This window comes from Falco peregrinus, chromosome 12 (assembly GCF_023634155.1).
Source record: "Falco peregrinus isolate bFalPer1 chromosome 12, bFalPer1.pri, whole genome shotgun sequence".
NCBI lineage: Eukaryota > Metazoa > Chordata > Aves > Falconiformes > Falconidae > Falco > Falco peregrinus.
Genome location: NC_073732.1, coordinates 6,734,685 through 6,752,274, shown reverse-complemented (window position 1 = coordinate 6,752,274; position 17,590 = coordinate 6,734,685). Strand labels below are relative to the sequence as shown.

Below are 17,590 nucleotides of genomic sequence, written 5' to 3'. Positions count from 1 at the left end.
TCTCCTTGCCACTCACTTTAACAGTACAATACAAAAAGATGACCTGAACTCCTTATTTTTATGTATGTATTTCAGGATAGAGCAAAGGATAGTCATGAACTGGCTGTGAGAAGCTGTTATGTTACTTTCGTATTTTGTGTTCCTTGTGAATGATGTGCTGTCTGAAGCCTATCAGAAGGCTGAGCTTAAGTTTTATTAGTTTGGTTCATTGAGAATAATATCTGGAGGGAGCAGGAACTGTGTTTAGTTGCCTGAGTATAAAGTAATGAAGAGTAATAATTTCCTTTTATCCTTGTTGTTCAAACCAGTTCTGATAAGTCTTCTGAGCCTGGACTACCAGTTTAATAGTGTTGTTTCCTACCTGTAGACTTGTTTTGCAGGAAAAATTTTTCTGAAGACGATAATCTCATTTACAGCTAGTTTTAAAATTACACTTTAATTGAATCATAGAATAATTTCCATAAGAAGGGATGACCAGAGGTAATCTAATCTAACCATGTGCTCAAATCAAGTTGCTTAAAATTGAATTAAATTTTAATTTGAAACCAGTTAATGTTGGCATTCTTTTCATATCTCTTTTTAGTGGCATTAATATCAAAGTAGAAACTCCATTTATTGTGGTTTTAAAATTCTGGCTTTAGTTTTTAAAACTTACTCTGCAATTCTATAGGTACAGCAGAGGAATAAAGCTACAGAAGATGAACAGGCAAAGTAATCGGGGACCATGGAAAAAACCGTAATTTAATTCTTTGTGGAAAATTAGCTGTATTTCATGAGGAACATGAGAGAATTGAGATTTGAATGGCTGAGAGACCACTCTTGGTACCAGTCTGAGCATTGTGAGGGATTCACATTTAAATAAGTACTTTCATGTTTCCTATGCATAGATATTTTTAGAAAAATAAACAGCGATATTTTTATTCTGATTTCTGCAGGAATCCTGACTAAATGGACACTTAATCTTCCATTCCATAGGGCCAGCTCATGTGGCAGTTGAACTAAACTGCTGGGAAATATTTATAGTACCACATGATCTTTAAAAATAACTTTCCAGGCTACACTGTAGATGTCTTGAATTCTTAAAATCTTTGCTATTGTAGATAGATAACTGTGACATTTCTGGAGTGGGAAAACCTTAGCTTTGCTGATATAGGCATTTGTATTTATGATCAAGTCGTTTGTATTTATTTTTAAATTAGTAAGCAGTTTAGATTGAAATTCACCTGTGCAGCTGTAGAAGGCCTTGAGTGGGTTCATTTTTTAGGACAAAACAGGAATTTCAGTGGCATGGTATGAAATGACATACAGCATAAACTTCAAGTGTCATCATCATACACTAAAGTGTATCAGATCCCATGTTTAGAAGAGGGTCAGTACTGATCCTGTGTGAACTGTGAGGTCCAGTGAACAGAAAATACAGTTTTTAGTAGTACGTGTGTTGCTTAGCATAGGTGCTTTCTCTTGTCATGCTAAACCTTTAAACAAAACCTAGGTTGTAATTCTGCTTTACACCTGACTTCATCCCTGTGACTGGTGCTGGAGGGTAACGGCAGTGTTGTCACCTCAGCAGCGTTTTAGATACGATACCTGCTTGTCACAGGGTGAGGCAGATCGAGGCCCGAGTTGGTGGAAGACTAGTAATATTTGTTCGTGCTGGTTTTCCGTTGTGTGGCTAGGCAAGTGGGGACCAGCCAGGAAGGGGAAAATCGTAACAGTGCTGCTTCTCCCTGTGGGCTGCCCTCAAAGCGAGCTACGGAGAAGGTGAAACGGCACGCAGGGAGCGGTGTGGCTTACGAGGGTCAAGCCAGTGTCTGAAGTGATGCTGTTGCAGATTATTATATGTATAAATAGAGCAGCGTCAGCAGAGTGGGAGCCCCTTGCAACCCCGAGGCTGCTGCCAGTGTGCTGACTGCAGAGCGGTCCTGGGCCTGCGAGCGCACGGGGGTGCCAGCAGCTCTGAATTTGTCACAGGTTTGGGAACAGAAGAGGATGCAGCTCTACAAAGCCATGAACTGGCACACAGATTTTAGTGTATGTACTCTTGAATTCAGAGCCTTCAGAAGTCTTTCAGATACTATGAAGGAGGAATTTTTCCTTTGATGTTTTTTTCAAGTGTCTGCTAAGTTGCATAGGACATAAACCTGCCTGCGTATTTTGACTCCTTTTCCATCTTTGCTGCTAGATTCTTTTCCCTTATTTGTTCTCAAATATTTCCTTTATAGCTCGCTCATCTTTTTATAGTTCTGGATGTTTGCGTAGTTAGAAAAACGATTACAATGATTTTATTGTGTAAGTGCTTAGTGTTTCTCCTACTTACACGATGTGATATGCTGCTGCTGTTTCCTAGAAAATTACTGTGGTCAGATTGTCATCTAGTCTGTTCTGGACAGTGAGATATTGTTTAAACAGTGTTCTTGTGTGCCTGGATAGGGTGGCCTTTTTCAACTGCTTTCACTGCTACAAGACTTTTTTTTTTTTTTTTTTTTTTTTTTAGCCCCTTGACTGCCACATGACAGAGCAAGCAGTAGATAAAGAGCTGTATTGATCACAGTGATGATCTCCTCGAATGTGGTGCTTAACAGTTGTATTAACTTATTATATAAAGCAAAAATCTGGATAAGCAGAATACTCTTAGGTTTTGCATAATCAAAACAAGCTAGTTTCTGAATATTTGTCCTTTATGTAAATATTCATGTTTTTAGTGAAAAGAAAAATAAACCCAGGTTTGTATTTAACGTGCAGAGCTGTAGATACTTCTGTGCCCTTAAAATGCAACTTTGCTTGAAAGAGGTCGTGTAAAATAACCTTAATTCTTAAGGAAATGGACTTTTTCATACACATAATCCTGCCCCCCCCCCCCCCCCCCCCCCTCAATTTTGCCATCTATTTGGGATAGCATGCTTACTTCATCCTGTGGATTGTGACCACATTTCAGGGATAAGTGACAATTTCAGATGTCTGAAGACTGGATTTCCTTGGTGCTATGAGGCAGCCCAGGAGATGCTATGAGAGGTAACAGGGCATCAGAGTTTTCCTCTAACACTTTATTATATGGGTATTCATATTCACCAGCTTCCTTGCAGCTTCTTTTACTTGTCTTTTATTAGGTTCTTTTTAATTATGCTTCAGGATAATAGGTTGAATGTTCCATTGGATTTTACATTGACATTCTTTTAATAACAGAAAAATACACCTCAGAGGATGAGTGTTAGGAGATTTGTGGTGAGTTCACAAGTAAAGGAGAATTTCTAACTTAATGACACAGTGTGAGATTTCAGAGTTGGTGCATTCTTCAAAATAATGTTTGTTTCGGAAGAACTTACCTGACAGGGATTAATGTTGGGTATTGATAACAATCTATGCATATTTGTGAGTACTTTTTAACGTCTAAGTCTTTTGCTGAGATGATAAATTAGTTTCAAAGGGAACTTCATTGCATTGTTATTCCACGTCTTAATATTTTGCAGTACCTCCAGACAGGCTCGCTTTCTCTGCGCATATTCTTGTTGAGCTCTTAATTTGAGGATAACCTTATAAAATCTCTCCTGCGCTTCGTTTCATCCTTCATACCTTCTTGGTCAGTACTGTTTCATGTCAGATATTTGCACCTTCTGGATTTAATTCCTTTACATGAGCAAGATAACTACTCGACGCAGGTAAAACTGAGTTTACCAGCTCTTGTAGCAGTGGTGTTGAAGCCTGTGCAGCTGGGTGGACTTTCATACTGCCTTGTCCTCAAGTAGTCGTGATGGAATTGAGTGTGCCACAAACTGGTCTTGCCTGCCTTCTTGGCAAAACGGGATTAGCTTCTGAGTGGATGGCTTAGTAAGGCAACTCGGCCCCAGCTTGTAACCACAGCTTCTGAAACCCTCCTGATCCTTTAGTCTAAAAGAAGTCTTGTAACTCTTGGGAATGTTGTGAATGCCTGGGTTCTGTAAATTTATACCGTGTAATGTTCTGGTGGTTCTGCTAGTAACTGGCACTGGCTGGAAGTGTTGCCTATATTGTTTTACAAGCTGCTTTTGTACCTGCACTGTACAGCCCAGGCACGCATGGTTCTAGTTCCATGTTTTGGTTAGGGGAAAAAAAATGAGTGGGCTGCAATTCACAGAAAAACTTCTATAGCTTACTTTTGACTTGTCATCTTTCCTGAAACCCTTTTAGGAATCAATGAAGAAGCAGCCTGCGCCTGGTAGTCCTTTTTTTTTTTTCTCCTGTTTGGTTAGTTTTTTTCTGTTTTTCCTTTATTAGTGGTCTCTTTGGCTAGATGATGAGAGATACTTTTGTTGGGGGATGGAGAGGAAGCTACAAGGTCTCTTTTCTTCTGGAATAAGGCTGTTGGAACTAGAGCAAATTTTTCTGTCTGCCTAGAGATGGTTAAGTCCTTTAAAAAACAAAACGCCCCCCAACAAAACAAGAACAATAAAGAACTCTGCACCTGGGAACACATAGCTGTTCTCAGTAGCTGTTCAGGGGCTGTGGCCTGTTGGCTGGTCTCTTCTGCTTAAAATATCTGATTATTTTATGATCAAGGTCACAACACAGAGGAAAGATGAAAGTTAAATTCTGTAACTTTCACATTGGTTTCACAAGGAAATTCTCACTCTCTGCAGGAATCCATAATGGAGACAAAAATATGGTACAACAGGCTGGTCCGTTGGTGAAGCAGTTTCAAGACAAGTGAATGTTTATGGAAGACACCAGTGATGAAAATCTATGTAACTTATTGTATGGTTCACAAGATTCCTCCCTCCCCTTTTACCGAGCTGGAACTGTGTTATTATGTGAAGTACGCATTTTGGTTTAGGCATTTAGAGTTTTAATTGTCTTTTATTTGGGCATTCTTTCTTTCTGGTGAAAGCAAATGAAAGTGTTATTTCATGTGTCGCTTCAGTTGTTCAGAATGCAGACTGCTGTCCGAAGGGATGCTCCTGCCCTGCTCCCAGCTAAGTGTTACCACCACCTTCTTTCTGTGTTCATGCAGCCTGCCTGCTTGGAAAGCTGTTTACTGAAAACTGTTTTTAAAGAAGAGAAATACCTAAAGTCTCAGTTGGATCAGTGTTCTTACCACGCTGACAGGAAGAGCAGTGTGATCTGCTATCAGTTTTAGCCCACTGTAGAGCTGTGTTTGAGGCCCTAGTTACCTGAAGCGCAGTGACACAACCTGGGGCCTTGCTGCTGATGGGAAAGTCCTGCTTCCATTCCTCTCCTTTCAGAGGCTCTGGCACTCTTCAGATCCTTCTGTGATTTACTTCAACTAGATAACGTGAAGGAAAATTACTCATTGATTCCACCTGGATGATAGGCTGATACTGTTTGTGAGGTGTGCTGGGGCAGGACGGGGCAGCCTGGAGTAGAGGGAGCAGAAGGGGGGAGGTGGGCATTCCCCTCTAGCTGTCGGTGGGCCGGGCGTTGGATTGCATGGCTCGCTTGGGAATGTGTTAGGAAAACCGTATTATGGTGCAGTGTGGAGGCTTACAACCTAGATGTTGACAGCTTGTAGTGATAGTTGTTCCACTTCAGTCTTAACGCTTGGTGCACATACCAGATGTACGGGTTTATAGACGTAAAAATTGCAGGCAGTTGTCTTGGTTTGAGAAATCTTGTAGGGCTTCTTGTCTGTGTATATTAAATATAAATATGAGTGTTAAAATTTTCTTTCTGTCTTTCTTGTTCTGCAGATGTTTTGTTTCTTTCCATTAGTCTAAGCAGCTCTTTTGGACCTGTTGGTATATTAAAATATAAATTGAGCAGTTTTGAGATTGTATGTGTGTGTCACATACATATGAATCTGAAAATAATAAGTCAAAGTTTAGAGAGAATTTACAGCTTACATGGGAATGTTTGAATGCTGTCTGTCAATATTACATACCTGTGACTTAGAAGAGCATTTAATATTTGGCTTAACTGCTATTAAATGCAAATAATCATTGATTAGATACTTGAGTAGCCAAGATTAAGTACTCTTTTAATTACTTCCTCCTTTTGTATGAGAAGTTGTTTTTACCATGACAGTAGGCAAGAATAGCTATGAGGTTAACAGCCTGAAATAGCTTTTTATTATTATTTTGATTGTTCGTTTTTTCCTTTAGCTGGAAGTTGTTTAAAATGTCTCCGGTGCTATTGCTCCCAATCCAGATGGCTTTCTGCCTTTGTTTCAGTTACTAGATGTCAGATTGTTAGTCACTAGTGCCACCACACATTTTACAGTTTGGCCCGTGACTCATTCTCACAGCCGTCTTATGTTGGCAATCAGTGTTATTCTCAGTATAAATACTTGTTCTCTCTTGACCCCTGTGATGTCAGCTACTGGTGGAAACTGGGTGATGACTGTGTAAGACAGTAACCTGTTTCCTTGAGGAAGGAAATATTGAGTAAGTGTCTGAAAGCAAGAATAGTTTCCCAGCATGCTCAGATTGATGTGATGATTTCTCTTCCCTTTTTAGTTGAAAATGGAAATGTAATTTTAAAAGATTCTGATGTTTGTTTTGGAAATCCATAATTATAAACAAGTGTCTTACAAGAAGTTTATAACTCTGTCCGTTGCGGTGCCTAGGTTATAGGGTATGTAACAGCATTTTTGAGTTTTGTTTCTTAGAACGTTTTAAAATTTTGCTGATGCGCTAAAGTGGTTTCGACAATTGCAAATGTGCTGGAAAAACATCCAAAAGAGGATGAAAATAGAAAAGGTCTTGTGCTGAATTAAAACAGAAATGATAAACAAAATATATTCACCTGTTCCTTGTAGTTTTTCCTTGCTGCTGTACCTGTTAAAATAATGCTTTATAACGGTGATACTGCTTTATTTTACCATGATGACCACAGATAACTGAAAATATAGTATGTCCAAGTATGAAAAATTTTTAGTTTTAGATAATTCACATGATTTTTTCTGTGACTACTGTTGTCAGTTACAACAAAATTGCAGCCAAGATGTCACGGGTAGAAGTAGCTGGATGAAAGAAAAGAAATAGTTTCATATTTAAGTAGTAGCTTGTTAAAGGTATACTGATTGATAGTGAGGAACTATGCGTTTTCTCTGGACTTTTTGGGTAGATGCTATGTTATTCTAATAGTGTAGCCTGTGTTGCATGATGGGGTTAAATTTTATTTCTTTTAGACAATTTAAAGGGATCATACACCATGCTAAACTTTCCACGCCCATTGATGGGTGAAGGATGGATGGATTTGTAAAGATCTGGTAATTAAGAAAAAATATTTCCATATCTGATCTGTTGTTTTTACCAGGGCCGCAGTCTCACCTCCAGTTCTTGTTTTGATTCAGTCTGGTGCAGTGTAGTAGATTTTATTTTTGGGGGTGAGGACCCAATGGTGATAAACTATTATTCAATAATGACAAAGATTGGAGCTCCCTAATTGTTGCTTCTATTGAGTAAAAATATTTCTCCTTATTTTATGCTTTCTGAAAGTTAGAGGGGGTTTGTTTGCACTTCATTAAATTTCTACTGTATTTTTATCTAGTACAGGCAAAAAATTAAGTGAATGCATATTTAGTGTGGTAACAAGTTGTGTTGGCAGCAGTCATGCTTGTGTGGGTCTTCACAACCTTGCTAAGACTGTATGGAAAGGTTTTGAAATGACTTGGGTCTCATTATTCGGTGTATTTACGTGGCAGTTAGAGGTGAGACTTAAACATGTTCTCTCATACCTAAGGCAGCTTTGGACTAGCAAGCCAATAGTAGCACAGCTGTGGTACCGAGTAGCTGCTTTGAGTATTTAGCTGGGCTCCATGGGTGTGTTGGACTTGCTGTGCCTGGTAAGCCTTAGGACATTTCAGTCCTTTGTAGCCAACCTTCTTTCTCTGCTGAAGATTTTAATCATCTGAATTTTTCTAAATGTCAGGTGAGCGATTTTATATATTTATGGTAACTGGAGTTTGGAAACCAGTACTTAGGAAGCAGAGATGGACTGTGAATATTTTTAAATGGTCATTTAAATGATACTGTTTGTTTAACAATGATGATCATTAAAAGTTGGCACTGAACAGCTCTTTTTAATATGTACAAAATGTCAATAGCTTGTTTGTCAATAAAAAATTAGTAATTGATTTTTGTGCTGCTGGCATATTCTGTTACTCATTGTAGGCACATTTAGCTTTCCCCTATGCTTTCTTGTTTATTTATTTCATTGCAAGCTGTCGGTATCAAGCAAGGGATTACAAAGAGACTTTCTGAAGTACCACTTCTGCATTGCTGTTGTCAGTTAAGGACAATGATGCATATGACAATGAATTGTTTGGTTTAAAAGCCTACCAATTTACAGAGTTGAATTTTTGTGAAATAGGAGTATCAAATAAATTTAACTCAAAATAAATGATGCATTAACTCCTGCATATCGTAAAGTTTGGATTTAGTAACTGGCAGTGTGATTTTTTTCCTAAACTAAGCTGTTCTTTATAAAGAAAAAATGTAAGCTGGAGATGAATGAAACATCTTTCTTATGATGATGTAGTTGGTTTCCTGCAGTTTTGTGGGCGGTTCAACTATGGTGCACTACAAAAAGATTTCCTCATTGCTTGTTTTGGGGACAAATAGTAATAAAGTGCTTTGGGATTGAACAGCTGTGTTCATAAATGCATATAAATTTGGAAAGATTGCATACAGTACTAATTGTCTGTAATTCAATGGCATGACCAATTTAAGCAACGTAGTGCAGTATACCCTTATAAGTTTAGCATCTGTAGAAAGCATTAACCTTTGAGAAGGGATTTTGCCTAGTGTCTTAACAAAGGGGAAAATACTGTGTGTCAAACATTTTTTTTTAAACCACGTACCCAGCAGTAGCAACTGGATTTCAGAAGGCTGTTGTGCTACATCTTTTTCTTGTTTGAACCTGCTCTGTGATGTATAAAGAACAGCAGCCCTGTGTATTGGTTATATCCTGCTTTTTCTACTGGTGCTGTAATAGGGGAAATACATTCAGTTAAGCAGAACAGGCCTATTTCAGAGCAGGAAAGGCATCTAAAAGAGAAGGGAAAGAGTGGTAAATGTGGTGGAAAGCTGTAGCAGTCGTGGAGTTGCACATACTGGCTTTTTTTTTTTTTTTTTTTTTTACAAATGGTGACTTCCCACATCTTGTGATGTCTTAGAAGAATTAAAAAGGTGTAGGGATAATGTGTCCTTAGTGGAGGAGTGCTTTACAATAGTGTTTTACAACACTTCCTAGCCCTTTGTCAGATGAAGAGGAAGGTAAATACTTCAGTGAACAGTGAAGACACATCTTTAGAGAGTGGTAATCAAAAAATAAGTCTTGGAAGGTCAGAAAGCCTAGTGGTAGAATGAAGAGTAAATAAAAAAGTCTTGAAATACAAGGAAAAGTAATCGGGAAGCCAGTGTAGTGAGTTGAGGTAAATCACACAAAGGGTTTCCTCCTACCCTGCAGTGGATGTAGTTTACACAGTGCGTTGAATTCATAGGAGGTGATCTTTATTTAAGGGTGAAAGCAAATTGCAATAAATGTCTTTTGAGGGGAATGTCACTTTGTAATAGAGTTGAAGATGATTTTCCTGTGTTAATCTAGACTTTCAAGTTGAATATGTCACTTTGGCCACATTTATGGAAAACTAATGGGAAATATGCAAAAACAAAATTAGGAAATTCATCATGTGTTTTCATATTAAATGTTGCCATGCTTCATCCAAGAAGGTTATTTTGATTGTATTTTATGAAGATAAATTGTTTTAGAGAAAATCTAAAATGAATTTCAGCTAACCTCTAATTAATTATTTCTGTTCTCATATCACTTTATCTTAATGACATAAGCATCTCAACAATAGTGCTTTACCAGGCAAGTGCTTTTATTACGCATTAATTCCATTTAGTATAAAAACTATGCTTATGTGTTTGCAGTATTGGCATTTGAGACCCCAGACTAGCAAGCTGAGCTGTACAAGCAGGCTTATGTAATCTTTCCAAAGGCTTTAAAATGTGTGTCTAATTATCGAAGGTTAAATATACTGAATTTTAATATTTTTTTTTTCCCCTAAGGCCATGTGGTTATGATATTATTGAGATTCCATAATGCCTCCTGCCGTGACAGACAGCCTTGACATCTGGGCGGTGGATTCGCAGATTGGTGCTGATGGCTCAATATCTGTGGACTTCCTGTTGCCCACTGGAATCTACATCAACCTGGATGTCCCTCGAGATGCCACCATATCTCATATTAAACAGGTAATACCAAATGGTCAATTAACTTTGAAGTTAAACTTATATTTGGAATGAGTGCTGTTTCTGACTTTTACGTGCTTTTTGGAAAATCAAGTGTATTGAATGTGCACGCATAGCAGATTGATTAATAAAGGTGTATATGACTCTGGGGGTTTGGAATGTTTTTGGGCAGATGGCAAGGTTTGGAGAAATTGCTTCTTGCTGTTGGTTACACTTCAGCAGAAACTGTTCTAATAGCCCTGTATTAATACTGTGTTGCTACATCTAAGCCTTATTTTAACACATTGATAGTATGTTGTACATTGATTTAACATGTCTCTAATTAGTGTGCAAAGAGAAGACACTGTGCCTGATTTGATTTTTAATGGAGAAGTCACAGGTTGTGCTCCTGCTTCTTTTAATTGACACCAAAGATGGGTACTTTAATAAAAACGGCGTATGCCACTTCTTACAAGTTGTGCACAAGTGCCTTGTTAGGGCATCACTTAAAAAGTGAGGGAATACTCAAAGCAAAGGAAGGGGAGCAGGAGGTAAGGAAATAACCACAGATACTAAAGAGTAATCTACTGACCTTTCATCAAATAATGGCCATGTGAGAGCATTTAACGAGGGTACTGTGGAATTATGTACTGGGTGAAGTACAACACAAAGTAATCTGCTCCTTAAGCATAATAAACTTCTAAAAGAACATAAAGCGTGATTTACTTGCATTGCCTGGTAAATAAATACATTGTTTTTAATTCCTATTCAATCTGACAGTATTCACTTGTTTATAGAAATTTTCTTTGTACCAGTAGTATAATTTATTGTACTGTAATTTGAAACATTCTAGACACTGAAGTATTATTTTTTTTTTTTATTCCGTGGACCACTTAGTGTTTTAGAAGAAGTGAGAGTGCCACTAGAAATTGAAGTGATCCAAGAAATAAGTTATGTGCTATACGCAAATACTTGAAATGATTCTAACTGGAAAAATGTTAATTGTTCTTTTAGTAAAAGGGTAACCTAGGCAACTACAGGTTAATTGGTGGGTAAGATAATGGAATAGCTGATTGTGATTTCACATGATAAAGAATTTAAAAAAACAAGTGTGTAAGTGACAGCAATAAGGGACTTGAACTAAGCTGTTTGGTTTTCTTGATGGTTTTGGCACATTAAAACTTAATGTGCTATAAACAGGTACTGTTGATATTTAGCTCTTTTTCAAAGAAAAGGGATGTTGATTATAACTACAGAGGTCTTTCACAGAAATCACTGTATTTGAAAACAAAACAATAATGAAGACTTTGAGGGCAATACCGGATTAGTAGCTTTGCTCCCACCACGTTACTGTGACAAGCCCAAATTGGATGTATAAAAAGATGACTTGATAAACTTGTTACTGTAGGGACAGCCGCAGTCCTGCAACTTTTGCTGCAAGTAGGACTATGTTGGGTCAATCCCAGGATAGGCATCAGGTTGAGGGTTAGTGCTGCCCTTCTCTCATCACCTCATAGTACTTGTCCCTATGTATTTTTTACCCCTGGGATATTTATGCACACAAGTTGCTGCTTAAAAGTAACCTCAAGGTAGGGCCTCCAAACAAGAAAAAGTAAATATGTAACCATATATAGGGATAAAAATGAACCAAGTTAGGCAAACATGTTATTCTTACATTCTATTGGGAATGTAAATAGAAATTGATGTTACCTTCAGTGCCATAAGATATGTCCATGCTTTCTTTATGTACTTTCTTTGCAGCTGTTATGGAAGCAGGCACATTCCTATCCGCTCTTTCATCTCCTCATGGAGATTGACTCTTACATGTTCTCATGCGTGAATCAGACTGCTGTACATGAAGAATTAGAGGATGAATCACGGAGACTTTGTGATGTTAGACCCTTTCTTCCTGTCCTTAAACTAGTGACGAGGAATTGTGATCCAGGAGAAAAGTTGGATTCCAAAATAGGTGTCCTTATAGGCAAAGGTAATTACATTTGATTATTTTGAAAAACAAAGGTAAACTTTGTTTTGTATTGAGGGTCTTAATAATTGGGCAGGGAACATTAAGTATTTCCCTGACAGAATTTCCCTTTCTTTATCTGATACTGATGTAGTTTAAAAGAATTTAAATACTCAGGATGAAACATTTGAAAGTTGTTGAAAACTACTTTCTCTATTGTGTTTTGGCACTGAATTGTATTACTACATCAGACAAGAGCAAATTTTATCTTACTAGTTGAGGGAGAAATCTGTACTGTTATTACCAGGTGAAGGAAAGCATAATCCCTGAAAAGTGTTGTCATAAATAGCCTAATAGCAAACTGAAGGCGCAGAAGAAACTAGAAATTATTGTGGGTTTGTTGTACATGGTTTCTGAGTTGGTTAACAATATGATTCTTGTTTTTACTCTCAATTGTGGTGCTGATTTTCAGCAAACAATGAAAAGCTATTTTTAAAAGTTTCACAGTAACTTGTTTTTGATGTTATTACAGAATTTTTAGCTTCTAAATCTACTCTGCTTGGTTATACAATCAAGATTGACAGGGTCGTGTGAGGTCATACCTCTTGTTTTAAAACAATGAACCATTGTTAGCTCTTTTATAAAGACTGCAGGTTTTGTTTAGATTTCAGTAGTACACTGTCTGCCTATTTGTTAAAACTGACAATGGAAACAGTTAGCCAGTTTAACCATTCAAACATATTCTGACAGATTCTGAGAAATTCACATACTTTAATTGAGTATTTTGCTTATTATAGCTGTGCGAGATCCTTCCTTAGGCAGCCCCTCTTTTGTACCTTAGGAGTGGAAAAAGTGGGTTCCTGTCTAAGCTTCTGAACTTAGCGGTTTGTTCTCAAAAGGTGTTCAGTGCGTTGTGTAATTTGGACGATGTCCTTCAAATTTCAAGAGAAAAGCAAGAGACACCCACTTGCAGGCCATATACTCCCTTAAGTGCCAAAGAATTGCAGCTGTGTGGACTCTCCACTGTGTATTCTCTCTTGATGTGTTTTGGAAAAGGAACTTGACTGGTCTTGAATTGGTTGAATTTTCAATCCTGTCATTTTGCCTTGAGTAGAAGATTTTAGTCACAAGGAATATTCAAGAACAAACGTATCTATTTACAGTCCCACTATTGCCCTTTTTTGTCTTTTAAACAAATCAAAAAAGATTGTTCGCTTTCTGTGGAATTAAAAAAAACCCTCGTTTGCAAACACTTAGTCCCCTCTATGGTCTTTATGATGCATTTGCTCGTGTGAGGAGAGGCTTAAAACTTTCCAAACTGTCTTGAACTCAGGGTGGGGTTGGCTTTTCCGTTTAATAGTCCCTAAGAGAGGCATTGGTTCTTGCTATTTGAACTAAACTCTCGTGCCAGGTTGCATGGGAATTGTGCAAATAACTTTGCAAGTCCACTGATGTACAGGACACCATAGAACCCAGCTCACTTTTGAGCACCCATTTTGGATGTGATATCTGAAGAAAGCCACTTCTGTAACCTTAAAGATAATAAAAGTTTGAGTGGGGTGGTAAATAAATGGGCAGTGTTTGTCTAGGTAGGTATCCTTTTGCTTGCTTGAATTCTTTCAGGTCTCCATGAGTTTGATGCCTTACAAGATCCCGAGGTGAATGACTTCCGAGCTAAAATGCGGAGAATCAGTGAGGAAAAGATTCAGTCGCTTGTGGGTCTCTCCTGGATGGACTGGTTAAAACACACTTACCCACCAGAACAGGAGCCTGTTATTCCAGAGAGCTTCCAAGATAAGCTCTATAGTGGAAATCTTGTAGTGGCTGTTCATTTTGATAACTGCCAGGTAGGAGTGGTTGTTCATCACATTTCCTGTGCTGTTCTTGATCCTGATCTGAATTAGCATGTGATCGATCAAGGACGTAATGAAATAAAATACTAACATTAATGGTGTTTGCTTTAAAATGCAAATTCTTTCATCAGGATCCTTGACTCTTGAAAGAAAGTGAGGACACAAACCTACAGTTGTGAACTGAACTTCTAAAGTCAAATTACAGTTCTGCTTCTAAAGTCAAAATGTCTAACCTGTATATTCTATATTATTTCGCATTTGTTTAAATGTAAAGTGTAATTCAAAATTGTCAGGACTTTTTTTGCCAGCTGTTACTGTGTTGCTTCGTTAGCATTCAGTTTTAGGCTCAGGGGATGCCGGTGAATTGGGAGGCACCATATTCAATGCACTTTCTGTGATGCATTGTTGAACATCTTTGGAGTTGATCTGCTAATGAGGTTGAGGAATACATTTTAAAAAAAGAGGAATTAGTATTCCCTAGACTAGACATGCACATAGACAGATAAAACAGTAGCTAAAACTTAGAGGTACCTTTTTGTTTTAGCTAACAAATTCCTAGTGTATTTTTAAAATAAAAACACCTGTGGTTTCCACCTGGAATTATTTAGTCTCAGGTTTTTGGTATTGAAGAGGCTATAATTCAGCACCAGTCCAGATTCCCAGTACTCATTTTCGCACTGTATTCTTTTGGGTAATGGTGAGGGCTTAGCATTGGAAACCTTAACATCTCACAGGTGTGTTAATATCTCAGTCTATATTTGGTGTCCATTTTGACCCATGTGCTAGATACTGATTTACTAATGATTCAGCTGATTTTATTTACAAAACTTTATTATTTCTGATACTATCTTTTTTAAAAATTAAAAAATAAAAAATTCCAAATAGTAAAATCATACCTGACTCTGGAGACACTTAATGCAGAGGTGAATGCTGAATTTGGTCCAGTACCACTAGCTGATGTTGGATGCATAGGTGTTTTTCTGACAAAACCTTTTTCCAGTCCTCTTGGGTTAACAGAGGACTTGTAGCTGTTCTGGAGTGAGAATATCTGTGTTTGTCAGCTTTAGATTAAAGTATTTAATGTGTATATATATGCATATGATAACAGTACAAAAGCAGTGCAAAAGTTCGTGCTGGTGCAGAATGTATTTGCCTGCCGCTGTAATAGTTTAGGCTGCTGACATTTCAAATGTTTCGAATGCTTCTGCTGCCAGTTCTGACCTTCAAAGCTATTAACAGTTCAAATCTGAGCTGCTTTTTAGAGCAGTAAACTCTGTTCCAGAGTATTAGAATCATCTGAGTATCAGAATAGTCTCACAAGAATTAAATAGGAAGGTATGGGGGACTGTTGTGTTCTTTCAGTAGGAACGCTGCAAGATTGAGAGAAGGGAATATTAAAATATTTTTTATCTAGGATGCATGAGTGAGCTATAAAAGCTACCTGATCGTCTCTGGAGCAAGAGAAAGAGACTGATCCCCATTTCTGTGACCTAAGTGCAAAGACCTACAGTTTGGAAGTAAGGCAGCCGTCATAGCTGTCCCCAGCTTCCTGGGAAGGAAAAATGTCATTCCCTGTCTACCCACTACCAGTTATGACAGGAGAAGAAAGCCTTCGCGGTTTGGCAGCTTTCTGAAAGGGGGAAGCTGTTGTGAACCATGCAGAACCTGAGAAAATAACATACAAAGGTAGATTTTTCCATTAGGGCAGCTTGGCTTCTTACTAGTAAACTTCTATATAAATAAAGCACAAGTCAAAAGAATGTAAGCCAGACAACACTTCACATTTGTAAATGATTGCTTTTAGAATACTTACATCTTCAGGAGTGTGTCTGTGTGTAAACAAAAAAACAAAATCAGAACAAAACCCCAGAACTTGCTGGATCAACCTTTGCAAATAAGCATGTGCAGAGCATAATGTGGTAGATTAAGGGAGGTAAGTTTTCACAGAAGAGCTTTTACATTAGAAACTTCAAATTAATTTAAAGCTTTTTAAAAAAAATTAAAGAAGAATGTAACTTCTTACCTTTATCTTTTTAGAACACATCAAAATTAGAGATACTTCTGGAAATATTTAGATAGTCTCTAAAGGTCTGATTAAAAATTTTCATTGAAAATGCAGCACCTTTCCATGCTGTATTTGGAATGCTACAGGTATTGGCTGCTACCCCTCTTTTCACAAATCTCCAAATAAGATGGTGGTTTTGTACATAAATCACATTAACGGTTTCTTCTGCTTTATTACCTGAAGCTTTCTTTTTCTTCTGAGTACAGGGGTACCTAGAAAGAGGATAACTTGCTAGTAGCGAGAAGGAAGAAAAATTTACACATCTAGTACAGCTAAATACCTTGACATATATGCATGGTTTATTGTCTCACTCATGCTCATTGTAAAATACAGGCTCCTAGATCAAAATTAAGTTCTGTTTTCTTTGAAGTACTTCTGATACCATAAAAGTTTGGGAATTTACCCTTTTGCAGCTTTTAGGGTGTCTGTTGCTCTGATTGCACTGAAGACGTAGACATTAACTGTGAGTGTTAAAATAGACTTTTTAAGTTAACTACTTCTGCCTATTTTATTGTGTGTGCTAGAATTTAAGCCTTGTACATCTGACTACGGATATTCAGTATTCCTGTTTGTGTTTTGTTAGGATGTATTTAGTTTTCAGGTGTCTCCTAACATGAATCCCATCAAGCTGAATGAGCTGGCAATCCGAAAACGTTTGACTATCCATGGAAAAGAAGATGAGGAGGTTGATCCTGCTGACTATGTGCTGCAAGTTAGCGGACGACTGGAATATGTTTTTGGTGATCACCCATTAATTCAGTTTCAGGTAAATAAAGGTCTTTGAAACTTATCATAACAGTTCTCTGGTGCCTTGGCCAAAATTGGACCTTGCTTCTTGTGCCACTGAATGGTCACCTGTGCTGAACAGTAGTATACTTCCTTCTCATGTCTGCAGCCGTCTCCAATTGTAAAATACATATACACGATTTCCTTTGTATCTTTGTAATACATTATGTTTCTTTGACTTGAAAGTTGCCATAAAAATAGTCTACTAGCTGATAACAACTGTTTCCCATGGGCTTTTAGTATATACGCAACTGTGTGATGAACAGGACTCTTCCTCAGCTGACTCTAGTGGAGTGTTGCACCATAAAGAAAATGTGTGAGCAGGAGATGATTGCTGTAGAAGCTGCCATAAACCGCAAATCATCCAACCTTCCTCTTCCTCTGCCACCAAAAAAAACAAGAACAACAACTGTAAGTTGATATACGGAGAATATCTAATACCCCAAAGAAACAGTGACTTGTGGAATATAAATCACAGTGCCTGGGATTTATGCTACTACTGCTGTTTCCCAGTGTAGGTCTCCTGGGTCTCCTTGGAGCTTTCTGTTGCTTGTGAGGTTTGCATCAGAAATAGCAGAACTTGAGGCTTTTTGGAAACTTCTTACCTTCCCTCACCTCATCCATTCTCCTTCTCCCCGCACAGTCTCCTTTCCTATTGATTCTGCTTTTAATCACAACTCAGAAGAGCTGATCAATGTAACTGATCAATGTAACAATGATCTGTTACCACCAACTGGAGAAGTTATTGCAGAGA

General features: G+C 37.8%; 1 protein-coding gene across 13 annotated transcripts in view; it reads left to right on the top strand.

Annotated features, from left to right (window-relative positions):
* PIK3CB (phosphatidylinositol-4,5-bisphosphate 3-kinase catalytic subunit beta) overlaps positions 1-17,590 on the top strand; it is a 101,268-nt gene that overhangs the window by 48,026 nt on the left and 35,652 nt on the right. For all 13 annotated transcript variants that reach the window (XM_055816940.1, XM_027779519.2, XM_027779521.2 and 10 more), the window contains 5 exons: positions 10,008-10,193; positions 11,931-12,156; positions 13,756-13,979; positions 16,634-16,816; positions 17,077-17,247. In XM_055816940.1, the coding sequence (XP_055672915.1) occupies positions 10,041-10,193; positions 11,931-12,156; positions 13,756-13,979; positions 16,634-16,816; positions 17,077-17,247 (957 nt within the window). In that variant the 5' untranslated portion in view covers positions 10,008-10,040. The remainder of the gene's footprint in view (positions 1-10,007; positions 10,194-11,930; positions 12,157-13,755; positions 13,980-16,633; positions 16,817-17,076; positions 17,248-17,590) is intronic.